The sequence below is a fragment of the Hyaena hyaena genome, unplaced genomic scaffold (genome assembly GCF_003009895.1).
Source record: "Hyaena hyaena isolate Hyena2069 unplaced genomic scaffold, ASM300989v1 scaffold_138, whole genome shotgun sequence".
NCBI lineage: Eukaryota > Metazoa > Chordata > Mammalia > Carnivora > Hyaenidae > Hyaena > Hyaena hyaena.
In genome coordinates, this window is record NW_024080770.1 from 590,948 (window position 1) to 603,981 (window position 13,034).

A 13,034-nucleotide genomic window follows, 5' to 3' on the forward strand; every position below is an offset into this window, starting at 1 on the left:
TTCATGCTGGGCCAGCAGCTAGCAGAGGGCCCTGCCCTGGAGAAGTGTGAGAGGTCACCCTGAGCCCACCCCAAGCCTGACTCTAAGCCAGACCCTGTGTGGACCGGGCTCTGCAGGCGAGTCCAGAAAACAGCAGTGCTTGTGGGAATGATAAGAGCAGCCACCACTTCCTGAGCCCCTCGTGTATGGCAGGATGGGCTAAGATCCTGACACAAGTATCACAACTCATTGGGCTGGTATCTCCCCAGGTGATAAGTTGCCACCTCAGGATTTAAACCCAAGTCTGTTTGACTCCAGAGCCTATGGTCACTTGCAGAGTGAAGGAGGCTCAGTCTTACCTTCAAGGGGCTCAGTCCAGTGAGAAGAGGGACCCGGTGTAGACAAAGATAGACCACGGGTCTTCTGAACCCAGAAGAGGGAGACGTTATCAGCCTGGGGGTGGGGGCCAGGGGCTGGCCTCACCTGCCCACTTTGCTTGTCCTTGGTTGTCACGGGCTGTGAGCTCCCTGGGGCCAGGAATGCACCTGTCTGGTTCATCGGTGGCCTGGTACCCGGCACAGGGCACAGGGAATATTGCCAAGTAAAAGAACAAACACAAGAACGGATCCAGCTCAAGTCCCGGGTCTTTACAGTCCCAAACAATCTCTTCCCTAAAGCTTTGCAACACACCCCAATTCCGTCCCCCTCGGATCTGGAGGACTGTCCCTTTAAGTTCATTGTCTTGCTGATCGGGGATGTTTCCAGACCTACCCCGTGATGGAAGCTCAGGACAGCCCAGGTCATTCTCCAGCTTGCATCAGGGAAACCTTTCCATGGCTCCTAGATCTCCAGGGCTGATAGGATGTGGAACTCTGCCGCCCTGGCCAGCACCTGTCAGGTCAGGCCCCGGCCTGGAGCTGCCCAACCAGGCCACAGCTTCTCACTCCCCTGGGACCCTGAGGCCACTCCTGCTGACAGAGGCCCTCCTTTCCTCCTTCTGCCCCTAACACTTGCCACTTTATTTTTGTCAGCATTCCTATCATGGGCGGCAATTTCAGGCCTGTGCGTGTCTCCAGAGCTATCCAGGGGCTCCCACAGAACTGGGAAACATACTTGCATCCTGTACTACCCACAGTGGCGTATGTAAAGCCTTGCACAAGGAGGTGCTCAGCAAACACAGAAGGGGCTCAGAAAACATCTGCATGAGGTTTACTGGCTCGTGACACCTTGAGCGGCAGTGTTTGGCTTAGCTACTACCTGAGTCCCCCACTGTGTTTGGACGCTGACATGGTGTGGAATCTTAAATGTTATGTGACTCCCTTGGCCCAGTCTCCAGGCCAGCAATGTTCAGGGCACCTCCAGAAGTAGAAGGCACAACTTTCAGCTGTTGTGGCCACGGAAAGAAAATCATGCTGGTGCTGGTCTCAGGCTGGGAGAGGCCCTTTCTTCTCAGAAGCCTCCTGAGTTCCTAGAGGGCCATGCCCAAGAATTCCAGGCCTTGCCTTGGCTCCTGGAGCTAACAGTGCAAGAAGAAGCGTGATAATAAGCCGCCATGTTGGTGGGACTCTCACCCTGGGCCAGGCTCTGTGCAGCACTCCACCAGCCTCACGGTGACCCCAGAGAAGCAGTACTGTGACCGCTACCCTCACTTTACAGAAGAGCAAGCTGAGGTGTGGAGAGTGAACTCACCCACCCGCGCTCACCCGCCAGCAGTGAGCAGTGCTGCAGCTCAGGTAGCCACCTGAGGTCCGTTTGTTGAGTGCCTACTGTATGCCAGGCCCTGTGCCAGATGTAGGGAGACCTCCGTGAACAAGACGCAACTAGGCCTGACCACTGTGCTTATGGTCTGAACTGCTCGGAGCGCAACAATCAAGCTGTCCCTGGAGTACTTGGGGCAATAGGAAGAGAGGGAGCAAAGCATCAGTGTGTGGAGGGCAAGGCCCAGGGCATGGAGCCCAGCTCCTCCACTGCTGTCAGGCTTCCCTGAGTCTCTCAGAGAGATGGCATGCGGGAGTGTCACAGCTAGCTACTGCTGTGTAACAAACCAGCCCCAAACCCAGCCACTGAAATTATCCACATTGTCGCATTTCTCATGAGTCTCTGAGTTGGCTGGGCTCAGCTGGCAGTTCTTCTGCATCCAGCTGGGAGCACCATTGGTGCCGACTTTTGTCTGGAACACCGTGGGCCTCCTTGTGGCCTCACATTCTCCACGGCCTCTCTCCATGTGGTCTTTCCAGCAGGATAGCCTGGACTCCTTGACCTGCTAATTGACTTCTGTGAGGGTCTGACTATAATCTCAACTACTAAGCTACATTGCCACTTACTCGCTGAATTACTTTGGGCAAATCCTGTCTGAGCCTCAGTTCCTTCATCTGCGAAGTGGGGACTAAATTATATACTGTGTGTGCAGTGTGTAGCTGATGCGTAGCACATGGTCAGCACTCAATAAACAAATATTTTTGCTCTTGTCAATCTTGAAGGATTGTCAGAGCCATGGACCCCGTCAACTAATCTCCCTGGCTTCAGGAGAGGGTGTGGTGTGGTGGGGCAAGCCCTGAGCTAAGTATCAGAAGACTTGAGTTCAAATCCTGCCTCTGGCACCAACCAGCCAGGTGCTGATGACACGACCCACACCCTCCACTTCCCCGTGTGTAAAAGAATCACATCTTGGCCATGCTGTCGTGAACCTCGGTTATTAGCAAAAGGTGTTCTGAGAAGTATCTAGTTCTACCCAGACGTGCTATCCGGGTTCTGAAGGGGTGTGCATGGGCCGGGGGGCTCCTGAGCTCCCAAATCTCCCTCTGTGGTCTCGCTGTATTCTCCATACATGTCAGTCACGACGCCTCAACTGGGAAGGAAGTAACAGCAAAAATGAAGAGACGATGAGAAACGACATCTTTTCTGGAAAAAGAGAAATGGGAAACCCACAGGCCAAGGCAGAGAGGTGGTCAGAAAGTGATGGAGGGAGAGGGAGAGGACATGGCGAGTCAGGGAGGGGGTGAGGGTCGGCCCCAGGCAGGTGGAAAGTCCCCACAGGGAAAAACAAAATGAAACAAAATAAGTCACACCTCCAATTTCTGCAGTGTTGTGTTGCTTACAGAATCCACCCAGCTGGTCTCGTTTGGTTCTTTCAACAGCCCCGCAAGGTAGATATTGTCTCCCTCATGTTATGGATGAGGGAGCCGAGGCAGAGAGCCAGGAGTGGCCTGCAGTCATAGAGCTAAGTGGCAGCTGGGCCGGGACCATACCTCTTGTTTGTCAGAGGAACTAAGAGAAATGACAGAGGGCACGTCCTTCGGAACTCACTGGAAGGGGACCTTGCGTGTCTTGCTCACTGCTGTTCCCAGGGCTCAGTGGGTAGTTGCTGGGTGAAGGAAAGTGGCTGGAAGTGTCGCCTGGGTCATAGCCAGGGAGACTTTGAGTCCTAGGAAGGGGAATGTATACCTATTTGGGGCAGCAGTGGAGAAGCCATTGAAAAGTTTTAACAGAAGTAAAAATAGAGGAAAGAGCTGAGGAAAATTAAACCCAAACCAAAACCCAGGCGTCTGGTTCTGGAAGAGGCCAAACGGGTGCCGCAAAGAGCTCCCTGGGCCCCAGGTCCTTTTCCTTAGCTGGACACAGGTGGCCAAGCCCTGCCCATTCTGCCTCGTGGCAGGTGGGGGAGGGGGAGGAAGCTGGTGCCTCCCTTTCTCGGGAGGGTCCTTCCCTTGGGCGGGGGTCCTCAGGCCTGGATTCACAGGCGGGCACCTGCTAGCGCCTACCATCCGAGGCCCAGCCCTCCAGAGGCACAGCGGGATGGTTAGAAACTTCTAGAAGGGATTTCCTGTGTAGGCAGGACTGAGAACCACTGAGAGAGGGACAGAGACCGAGAGAAACTGATAATGGAGGCGATGAGGAGAAAGCAGGACAGGAGCAGAAGAGAAGGAGAACAGAGAAGAGGGGGCGGTGGGCAGACATGGGAGGTGAGGGGCGGGAGAGCGTGCGAGGGTGAGAGTCAGGGTGCAGGGCAGCGGCCCTCTGGACCAGGTCTTCTCTTCCTGCACGAAAGCCTCTGGGTGGCTCTGGTCCCCAGCGTCACTAGGCGAGTCCGTGCCTGGTGGTGGGCACGCAGAAGTCGTAAGCACTGTCCTTGTCCGGGTCCCCTTTCCTAGAGATGACCTTCTGCTGATCCTTTGCCTTCCCTTCGTTAACATCGCTGCTCCATGCCCCTTCCTGTCCTGCTCCCGCATCCACAGTCATGTCTTTGTTCTCCTAACCTGTCTCTCTTTTTTTTTTTTTTACAAATAGTTTATTGTCAAATTGATTTCCATATAACACCCAGTGCTCATCCCCACAAGTGCCCCCTCCATGCCCATCACCCCTCCCCCCCACATCCATCAGTCCTCCTAACCTTTCTCTCCATCTGGAGCCCAAGACCCCACCCCCACCCCCTCAGGTGCAGCAAAGGCCCCGGAGGAAACCGAAATCTTGGAGGCTCCCAGGCCTCTCCCCACAGCCCAGAGGCTGATGAGTTGGGCCCAAATTCATTAGCCAGCTTATTTCCCCGCAGCTCAATTAAAAGCAACTTCATTAAGAAAACCACATCCTCAGCCAAGCTGGAGGCATCCAGACAGCAGGGGCCAAAGCCGCTTAATGAGGCCTGCGAGCCGGGGCCGACTGCCCACCCGCCCTGCCCTTCCGCCATGTCCCTGGCTTCCAAAGTCCCCCCCGAGGCCCTGGTCAGAACCCTCTCCCTCCAGGACCTCCACCCCTCTCCTTCTGCTGCTTGCTGCTTCTTCCTCCCTCAACCGCCCGCTCCAGCAGCTGAACCCTCCCTGGGACTGAAGAGAGTGACATGGGGCCATTTTCCTGAGACAGGCCTGCCCACATTGGGCAGGGCCTTGCCACGCTGGCCTGGTCCCTCCCGAGCCCCTTTGCCCCCGGTCTGGGGGAAGGAAGCATCAGAACGGCTTGCAGGGGGAGCTAACAGAGCCCCCCACCCCGACCCCGAGCCGCTCAGTCACCCCCAGCAGAGATCTCGGAACCCTGTTACCCTGTGAGGCCTGGCTTCTCTGTGTATGAGACAGAGAACCTGGGAGCAGCCCGTCGGCCTGTGGTAAAGAGTAAATGAATCAGTGCATCTAAAGCATTGAGATCCCTGCGTAATGAAAAGTTCTCTATAAATGGCAGTTCTGATTAAGATTGCTATCATTTTTGTTTACTTCTAGCCTGTTGAGCAGTCTGGCTCTGGTGGGGTAGAAACATGAAGCGAATTTAATAGTCACCGCCTTCCACCTTCTGTCACAATCCCCCTTGATACCATCTCTTCACGGCATCGTGACCAGACCTCAGAGCTCTCTGGTCACGTTCAGTTATTCCAAAGTCCAGCCCAGAAAGGTTTGCTGCTCCAGCCTGGCCTGGTCTCGCTTCTGTCGGACTTGTGGTGGCTCAGCGCATGGAGGGGGGCAGGACGCTGGCTCAGGCCCTCCGCCTCCTCTACCCACTGCAGCCTGGGCTGGGGGCGTGGCCTGATTCTGGGGCACTGCCAAGGACACAGACCCCCCCTTGTGGGATGGCGGCCTCTCTGGAGAGCTGCGGCAGCTCCGGGAGCCGGCAAGGCTGGCCTGCGAGCCCCGGCTGTCTCATAGAACACCGTGTGGGTGCGTTCTGTGGGGGACCTGAGCGGCCTGTCCCAGGATTCCCAGCCTAGGACACCTGGCTCCGCCCTGCCCCCAGCTCCTGCCACTCGGGGTACGACCCGCAGCCTCATCCAAGCCGTGGACCCCTCCCCTGGAAGGCAGGCTTGCTGAGCTGGGCTATCCATCCATCCAGACTGTTCGATCCGCTTGAGCATAAACCCCATACTTGCCACACCTGGCATATCGGGCTCCTTAGGGCCACTGTCCTTGCCCTGTGGTGTTCTGTGGGTCTCCCTAGAGGCTCGGGGAACAGTCAGTTCGCTGCCCGGGCAGATGGCACTGGGAACTTGCATGCCAGGCTCCCCTTCCTGCAGGTGGCTCACCCTCTCTGAGCAATTCTCCTAGGAAGGTGTCGCAAAAATACCGTGTCTAGGAAGTGACCATTGCCACCTTTCCCTTCCTCAGTCTTCTTTACACCCCAGGGAGAAGGAGGGCTAGGGTGGGGGTATGGGGTAGCAGGCCCTTGGGGAAGCCCTGAGGGAGGTGCCTGGTCTGCCTCTTGGCAGCCATCTTTAGAGGGTGGGGTCCTTAGCACCTTTGGCCTCTGTCTGGGCCTGCATTGCCATTTCTAGGGCATCCGGAAAAATCCCATTCAGCTTCCTGCTCATCATTATAATCGATTTCATAATGAAGCCAAGACAGAAGCTGTGAGGGTAAATTTAGAAGCAGGGAGTTGGAAACAGGCTGTCTGTCCTCTGTGGGCCTGACCCTGATGACACTAAACAGCTGAAGTCTGTCCCCAAAGTTAACATTGCTGGTGTGAGGGGTACTTTGACCTGAACGGGGGAGCCCAGGACCTCCCGCTCAGAGCAGAGCCTAGACTGGCCAGCATGATCCTACCAGGAGAGATCTGGGAGCTTCCAACTCTACTCAGCACACGCAAAAACCAAGCCCACACCCACAATCCTTGCTGTTACCCTGGAGCCCACCCCACCCCGGTTGCACCACCTACTCCAAAGCACACCCCAGGAGTTGGCTGAGAGTCAGAAGTCCTGGTTAGTTCTCGGTTCTTCCACTTAACCATATGACCTTGGGCAGGTCACTAGACCTCTCCGAGCACCATCTTTGAAAAAGGAATGGGTCACAAAGTGTTGGTTGGAATTAAATGAGATTCTAGGTGTGAAACGTATTCCTGTGGAACACTGGGCCGATGTGAGGGGCCACTTTTCAGGGATTCCCCCTTCTATTCCTCATACCCTTCCCTGTCATTTCCATGTAAGGCCACAGCTGTCTCTCTCTTCCTAGACCTTCCGGTGGCCAGTGGCCAGCAGCATCGACAGCAATGAGATACTCGAGATTCAGATCTTCAACTATAGCAAAGTCTTCAGCAACAAGTAAGTGTGGGGAGGGAGACATGGGGCCTGAAGGGGCTGGGCGCCTGCCCTTCTCCTTGGGCTGCTCTCTCTTTTGAGTTTAAAAGGGGACTCACATCCCCAGCTTATCCTGGATTGATCACCAAAGACCCCCTTCCTTGCTCTCTCATGTTGCCCTCAGAGTCCTTCAGCCCTCCCAAATATGGTCAGCCAAGAACAGTCTATCCTCCATTCACCCCTTCTGTCCCCGGCCCCATCTCGGCTTCTTGTCCCCTTCTGTAAGTCTCCCCGTTTACACCATCCTGGGTGACAGTTACCCAGCAGAGGAGTTAATATAATGGAAGATAACATAATGGACCATCTGTAACCTTGAGGACAGACTTGCCATACCCAGAAAGGACGAGAGACTCTGAGGCAGCCTCGTGCGGTGGTTTGGGAGTCAGGCAAGCCTCATCTCAGGTTCACAGCTCAGTCATCTATTGTGTGACCCTGAGCTGGTTACATAACCTCTCTGAGTCTGATGTATTCACGTGTAGAAAGGGCAGGTACTTAACTCAAAGGAAGCTGTGAGAATTAAAGGATATAGATGTTCGTTCATTCATTCATTCATTCATTCCTCAAATGTTTACTAAGCGCCCACTGTGTGTCAGGCACGGAACTAGGTGCTGAGGATAACAAGTGCCTACCATCATGGAGCTTACATTCTTCAATGAAACACACCTACTACATGAGCACTATCACTACTAAGGGTTCAGTAAAAGTAGTGCCCACTCTTCTCTCTGGGCAACAAGCAGAATTCAGAATGACTTGAACAGTCTGGAATGGTGGCTATACATAAGAAATGTAAAGTCCCATTTGGGGGTTCAAAACCCAATTGCTTGTATACCAGCTAGAGGGCATCATCGCTGAACAGCAACACGGCCAGAAAAACATGGGGATACTACTCACTGAGAGTGCGGTATTACTCAACAGTGGGAGGAGGCTACAAATAAAAGAAAAGCTGAAATAATCTTAGGTAATTTTAATAGAAGTAGGACAATCAGAGCAGGGGAGGTGAGAGAGGAGGGTTCCAATGTCCTCATGCTGGTTGGAGAGAATACCAGTAGTCAGCTCTTTGTGGTTGCCAAGGGAAGGGACTTTAAATCTGAAAAGAGGCTAAGAGCCTGGAGAAGAAGACCACAGACGACATGTTCGTCCATCCGTATATCCACCCTTCTACCCATGCTTCCATCTGTCCTTCCATCCATTCTTCCATAACTATCTTTCCATCCATCCTTCCATCCATCCATCCATCCATCCAAGAATCCATCCACTCAATCTTCTAGTCACTCATCAAACATTTACTGAGCAAATATTCTGTACCAGGCAGACACTGCACTAGTCACTAGAGGTACTAAAATGAGAGATGAAGTCACCATGCCTGTTCCCCAAGAGAGTTTTCTACCATTCCCAGAGTCAGGACCAGGATGAGGGTGCATTGCTGGGAGACAGCAGACAGCTGAATGGTAGCTTGGGCTCTCCAACCAATGAGCTATTGGGAAGTAATGAGCTCCCCATTACTGGGAGAGACCAAGCAGAAAGTGGACCATGAAAGTTTTGGATCGGGACGGGCTGAACCACAGGGACTTCAAGGATTCTGTGGTTTTACTGGGAACCCACAACATCTCAGCTGAGCGTGGGGCACGGACATTTTGGGCCTGCTGGCAGGGTCACAAGGATAGGGCCCCCCCTTGGCCTCTTGGAGGGGCGTGTCATTCAGGCAGCTGCTTCTGGTATCCACAAGAGAAGTTAGTGAGATACCCCACCAGGCGCCCCCAAGATGAAGCAAAACCTTCTTCCCTGCGATGAGAGATCAGGTGACTTGTGAGGACAGAAGAAGGAGGAACAGAGAAGGGCCCACACGCGACTGAAGTGGGTGTGGGAAGGGAAGAATTGGAAGCTGGCGGCCAGGAGAGACACCCAGACACCCCGGCAAGGACCCACACGCAGATGTCAGAGCCCCAGAACTCAGCCAGGGCAACCCTTGCTGCACAAGTGGGGAAACTGAGTCTCGGAGAGGCTACTGAGGCCACAAGACAGTGGAAGGGCTGGGGTTAGGCTGTCTACTTCCTTCTCCCCTTCCTAATCCTGGACCTCCCAGAAACCAGGATTTGTGAGCAGTGATTATAGAAACCACAGACATGAAAGAGATTGGTACATTATTTATAGTGAAGTTGATAGACAGTCACCGAAACCCTTAGAAATATCAAAACTCTTGCTATAAACAAATCAAAAGTATTTGTTAAATTGAGACATTGAATACCATCCCAGTGAATATGCTGAAACTTCAGGCTTCAAGTAGTTGTTCTAAAATGCCAACAAGAGAGACAAGAGAGATCCTAAGCTGATTCTCCCCTTCTTCCTCTCTTCCCATCCTCTGCGACCCACCCAAGAGAAGGCAAGAAGCCCCTTCAGGGGAGGTCTGGGCCCGGAGGGAGAGGGTCTTCGTTTCCTCGGAAAGCCTACGAGTGTCCCAGCACTTCTGGCTACCGAGCTGGGATGGAGAAAGTGGTGCCCTTCTCGGGGAGAGCACAGAATTCATCCTGACACAGGCCAGCTTGGGGGCCAGAGCGGGAGGGCAGGTCTCCCCACCCTGGAGTTGCCAGTCTCCTGCCCCTGGGGCAGCTGAACTGAGGGGGGCGGGGCAGCCACACCTGCCACTTGGGACAGTGCCTGGCCCCTAGCAGGCCCCTAGGTACTTTGTGGAACAAACAAATGAATGAATGAATGTCCCCATGGGGTCAGGAGTCAGAGAGTGTGCAGGATGGAAGGTTCTGGAAGCAGAAATCCCAATGGCCTGTCTCCTCTGAAGAATTCAGGGCAGAATGAGAGGCAGGTCACATGATTGATGCGTTCGGGGAAACTGAGGTAAAGGAAGCTGGTATGAGAAATGGAATTTATAGCCCTGATGCCATTACCACCTGTCTCAGAGAAAGACTTGTTCTAGAAGTAGAGGGTGGCTTGGAAACTGGCCCCTTACCCAGTGGTCGTAGGGGCTGCCAGGAGGAGGAGACAGGGCGGGTCTGCCCAGCCCACCTTGAATGAGGTCTTCCTTCAGGAAGCTTGGGACTCCTGTGAGAACAAGGTGCTGGGTTCAGAGGATCTTGCGTGTTCCCCTTCGCCTGTCCAGAGCCCTTGAAGTGGGGCGGGGTGGGGGGGTGGAAGGTGTGTGTGGCCTGATGCAGGCACCAGTCTCCTGGGACTTCTGAATAATTCAGGAGCCAGGAGAGCGGTGGAGGCCTGGCCAGACCTTGGGCACTTGACACGGGCTCCCAGGGGAAAGCAATGAATTATTGACAGGCCCTGGTGCTTGGTTGCTGCTCTCTTGTGGTCTGTCTATGGACCCATTCATGCCTAAGGCGCCCTCCCTGCTGGCTAATTACCCAGGAATCCTGCCCCTGCCCAGCCTACCCGGCCTCTCTGGCCTCCCCGTGGAGGCCAGCCCAGCATCCTGAGGGGATGCTCTTTGTGACGGGTAACTTGGATGGCCCACAGAAGCATGATTGTCAGAGGACAGAACATCAGGTCCCAGGTCCTTCATCTCACAGTCTTGGGGAAACTGAGGCCCAGAAAGGGCCCTTGCCCAGGGTCACACTGCAGGGTCAGGGCAGAGGTCGTCTTCAATCCCCAACCTCCTGACCCCCGAGACAGTGCTCCTGTCCTTTCACGGGACAAATGGACTCACACCTCCACTTTCCAGGGAAAGGACATTGCTGTCCGAGGGCACGTGAGCCCACCCTGCTGGGTCACCCTAGGCCCCCTCTCCCAGGCAGCTCCTCCCGTGCTGACCCACCCAGGGGAGAAGAGGCAACAGTCAGATCTCACTGAGTCGGCAGCCAGGCTGGACAAAGGGCAGGGGGGTCTCCGGGGTCACCACACAGGCCAGAGCTGGAGTTTCCTGCACTAGCTCCTTCCCCAAAGAACATCTATGGAGGGAGCTGCGAGGTGGCATCCTGTTGGAAGCAGTATTAGGACACTTGTTTTAAACCTGTGTTTTCATAGCAGGCACCCTCGTTTTGCTTAGTATGTTACGGATAGACCCACAAAAAGAGCAACGTTTTTTAAAAATGCTTTTCTTCATACTTTGCTGAAGATTGAGATAATATCAATTGTCCATTTCAAAGAATACTGTTTTTTATTTTCATTTGGAGGACGTTGGGGGAATCTGTGAGGAGTGAAAGCCCCAGAGCCAACCCCTGGGGTCCCGGGGTCCTGGCCCCACCCTCTGGTTGGGGCCACAGACAGACCCCTGGCTCTGTGAGGCTGTGCACCTGCCCGCAGGTGCCCATCTTACAGAGAAGCCCAGCACTGCCTGGGCCCTCCAGACAGCAAACCCTGCGCTCAGCGAAGGGAGGAAGGACAGGCCCTGAGTGGGGCAGTGTCAGAGGAATTTCACTTGAATGCTTTCACCGCCACCCATTGAAGCAAGGACTTTCACCTCCTTCGGAGAAATGTGGGGCTCAGAGAGGTTTGAGAGCTAGCCAAAGTCACACAGCTCTTAGATCCTACAAGGTGAACCCACTTCTATCTGACTCGAGTCCAGCCTCTTTCTGCTGTCTACACTGCTTCTGTTAAGGATGGCATTTAGTCTGTGTGTTGCCAAGGCTTAGACCAGGATGTTAAGAGTGGGGAATTTGCCAGGAGGTAGACCTTGGCTCACTGTGGGCTTAAAGCAGTGAGCACAGCTGTGGAGTAGTGAGATCCCTGTCACCTGGTGTCTAGCAGGGGCTGGAGAGGATGCTGAGGGACTCCTCAATGAAATGCTGGAGAAGCCTTCCTCTCGGGCCCTCCATCCAAGTCTAAGGTCTGAGGCTGACCCTGGTTAGCACCACCCTGCCCCCTGGGGGTGTCTTCCCACATTACAGCGTGTGTGCTGATCCCTCTTCTGCTAGGAAAGGGGACTTCTCCTCTCTGGGCGCTGCTCAAGCTGGGGAGAGGCCAGGACCCAGCCAGGCAGGAGGCGTCCGCTGGGCTGGCTCTGAGAAGCACCTAGAAGCCTGGTAAGGGGCTTCCAATGGAGGAGTGGTAGGAACAGTGTTGCCCTCAAGGAGGTGGAACAGCCGGCTGAGAGGACTCTGAGCGCTAGGGGGAAGCGTTTCCTATTTATCCATGGCCGCTCCCACCACTCCCTCCCTTCACACGGAGAGGAGGCTCTTTTATTAAGAGAGTTCTTCAGGAGAGTACAGACGTCAGATATGTCCACTAAAGTCAGAATCCACCTGATGCCTCCCCTTTCTTGAAATTGCCATCAGTTCACTGAATCCCTTCCCGCTTTCTCGGCCTCACCTTCCTTCCTTTGTCAGTCAAGGGCAGCACCGGGTGACCCCGAGGCCCCCTCTGGCTCCCACACACTGCAGGTGCCCCCAACCCCGGTCTCTGTCCTTTCAACCAGAAATGGTGTGCACACTTTAATCTACCCCATGTGGAATCACCGTGTGAGAACATCTCTCTGCATACCCTGTTCTCTCCCAGAGCAATAACCTTCAAACCATAGAGTGACATGGGGTTCCAGCCAACTCAGTCAGCATTTATTAGGCACCCACTGTTGTTCATTAATTCAGCCAGCAGATATTGAGATGTCCTGTGTGCTGAAAATCTCAAACAGGGGCTGCAAATAGGACACATGGCCCCTGTCCCGGGTGGGGGGGGGAGTGTCTCCCAGTATAGCTACACCCCCTTGACACCCACCAGATTGCTTCTGGAATGCTGACTGTGTGCTAGATGCTCGGGCAAGAATGTGGCACAGAGGATCTCGGCGCTCTAAACGGCTCTGGGGAGCAGGGATTTTGTTAGCTCACCTGAGGAGACACAGATGGAGAGAGACAGGGAGCTCGCTGGCGCTGGCAGCAGAGCTGGGCTTCAGGTCTCTGCCCCTGACTCCCCCCACTCCAGACCACAGGACTCAACTCCTCCCCGCTCTGCACTGTGTCAGCGGGGAGTATGGGGATCCCACAAGCAGGCGGGCCGTGCCCTCAATGGGCTTGCAGAAGGCAGGGGTGGGCATTGCTGACTAAACGGGACCAGT

At 54.6% G+C, this 13,034-nt stretch overlaps 1 protein-coding gene across 4 annotated transcripts in view; it reads left to right on the top strand.

Annotated features, from left to right (window-relative positions):
- The window catches only part of OTOF (otoferlin), a 92,945-nt gene that overhangs the window by 24,481 nt on the left and 55,430 nt on the right, over positions 1 to 13,034 (top strand). For all 4 annotated transcript variants that reach the window (XM_039238358.1, XM_039238359.1, XM_039238360.1 and 1 more), the window contains exon 3: positions 6,903 to 6,991. In XM_039238358.1, the coding sequence (XP_039094289.1) occupies positions 6,903 to 6,991 (89 nt within the window). The remainder of the gene's footprint in view (positions 1 to 6,902; positions 6,992 to 13,034) is intronic.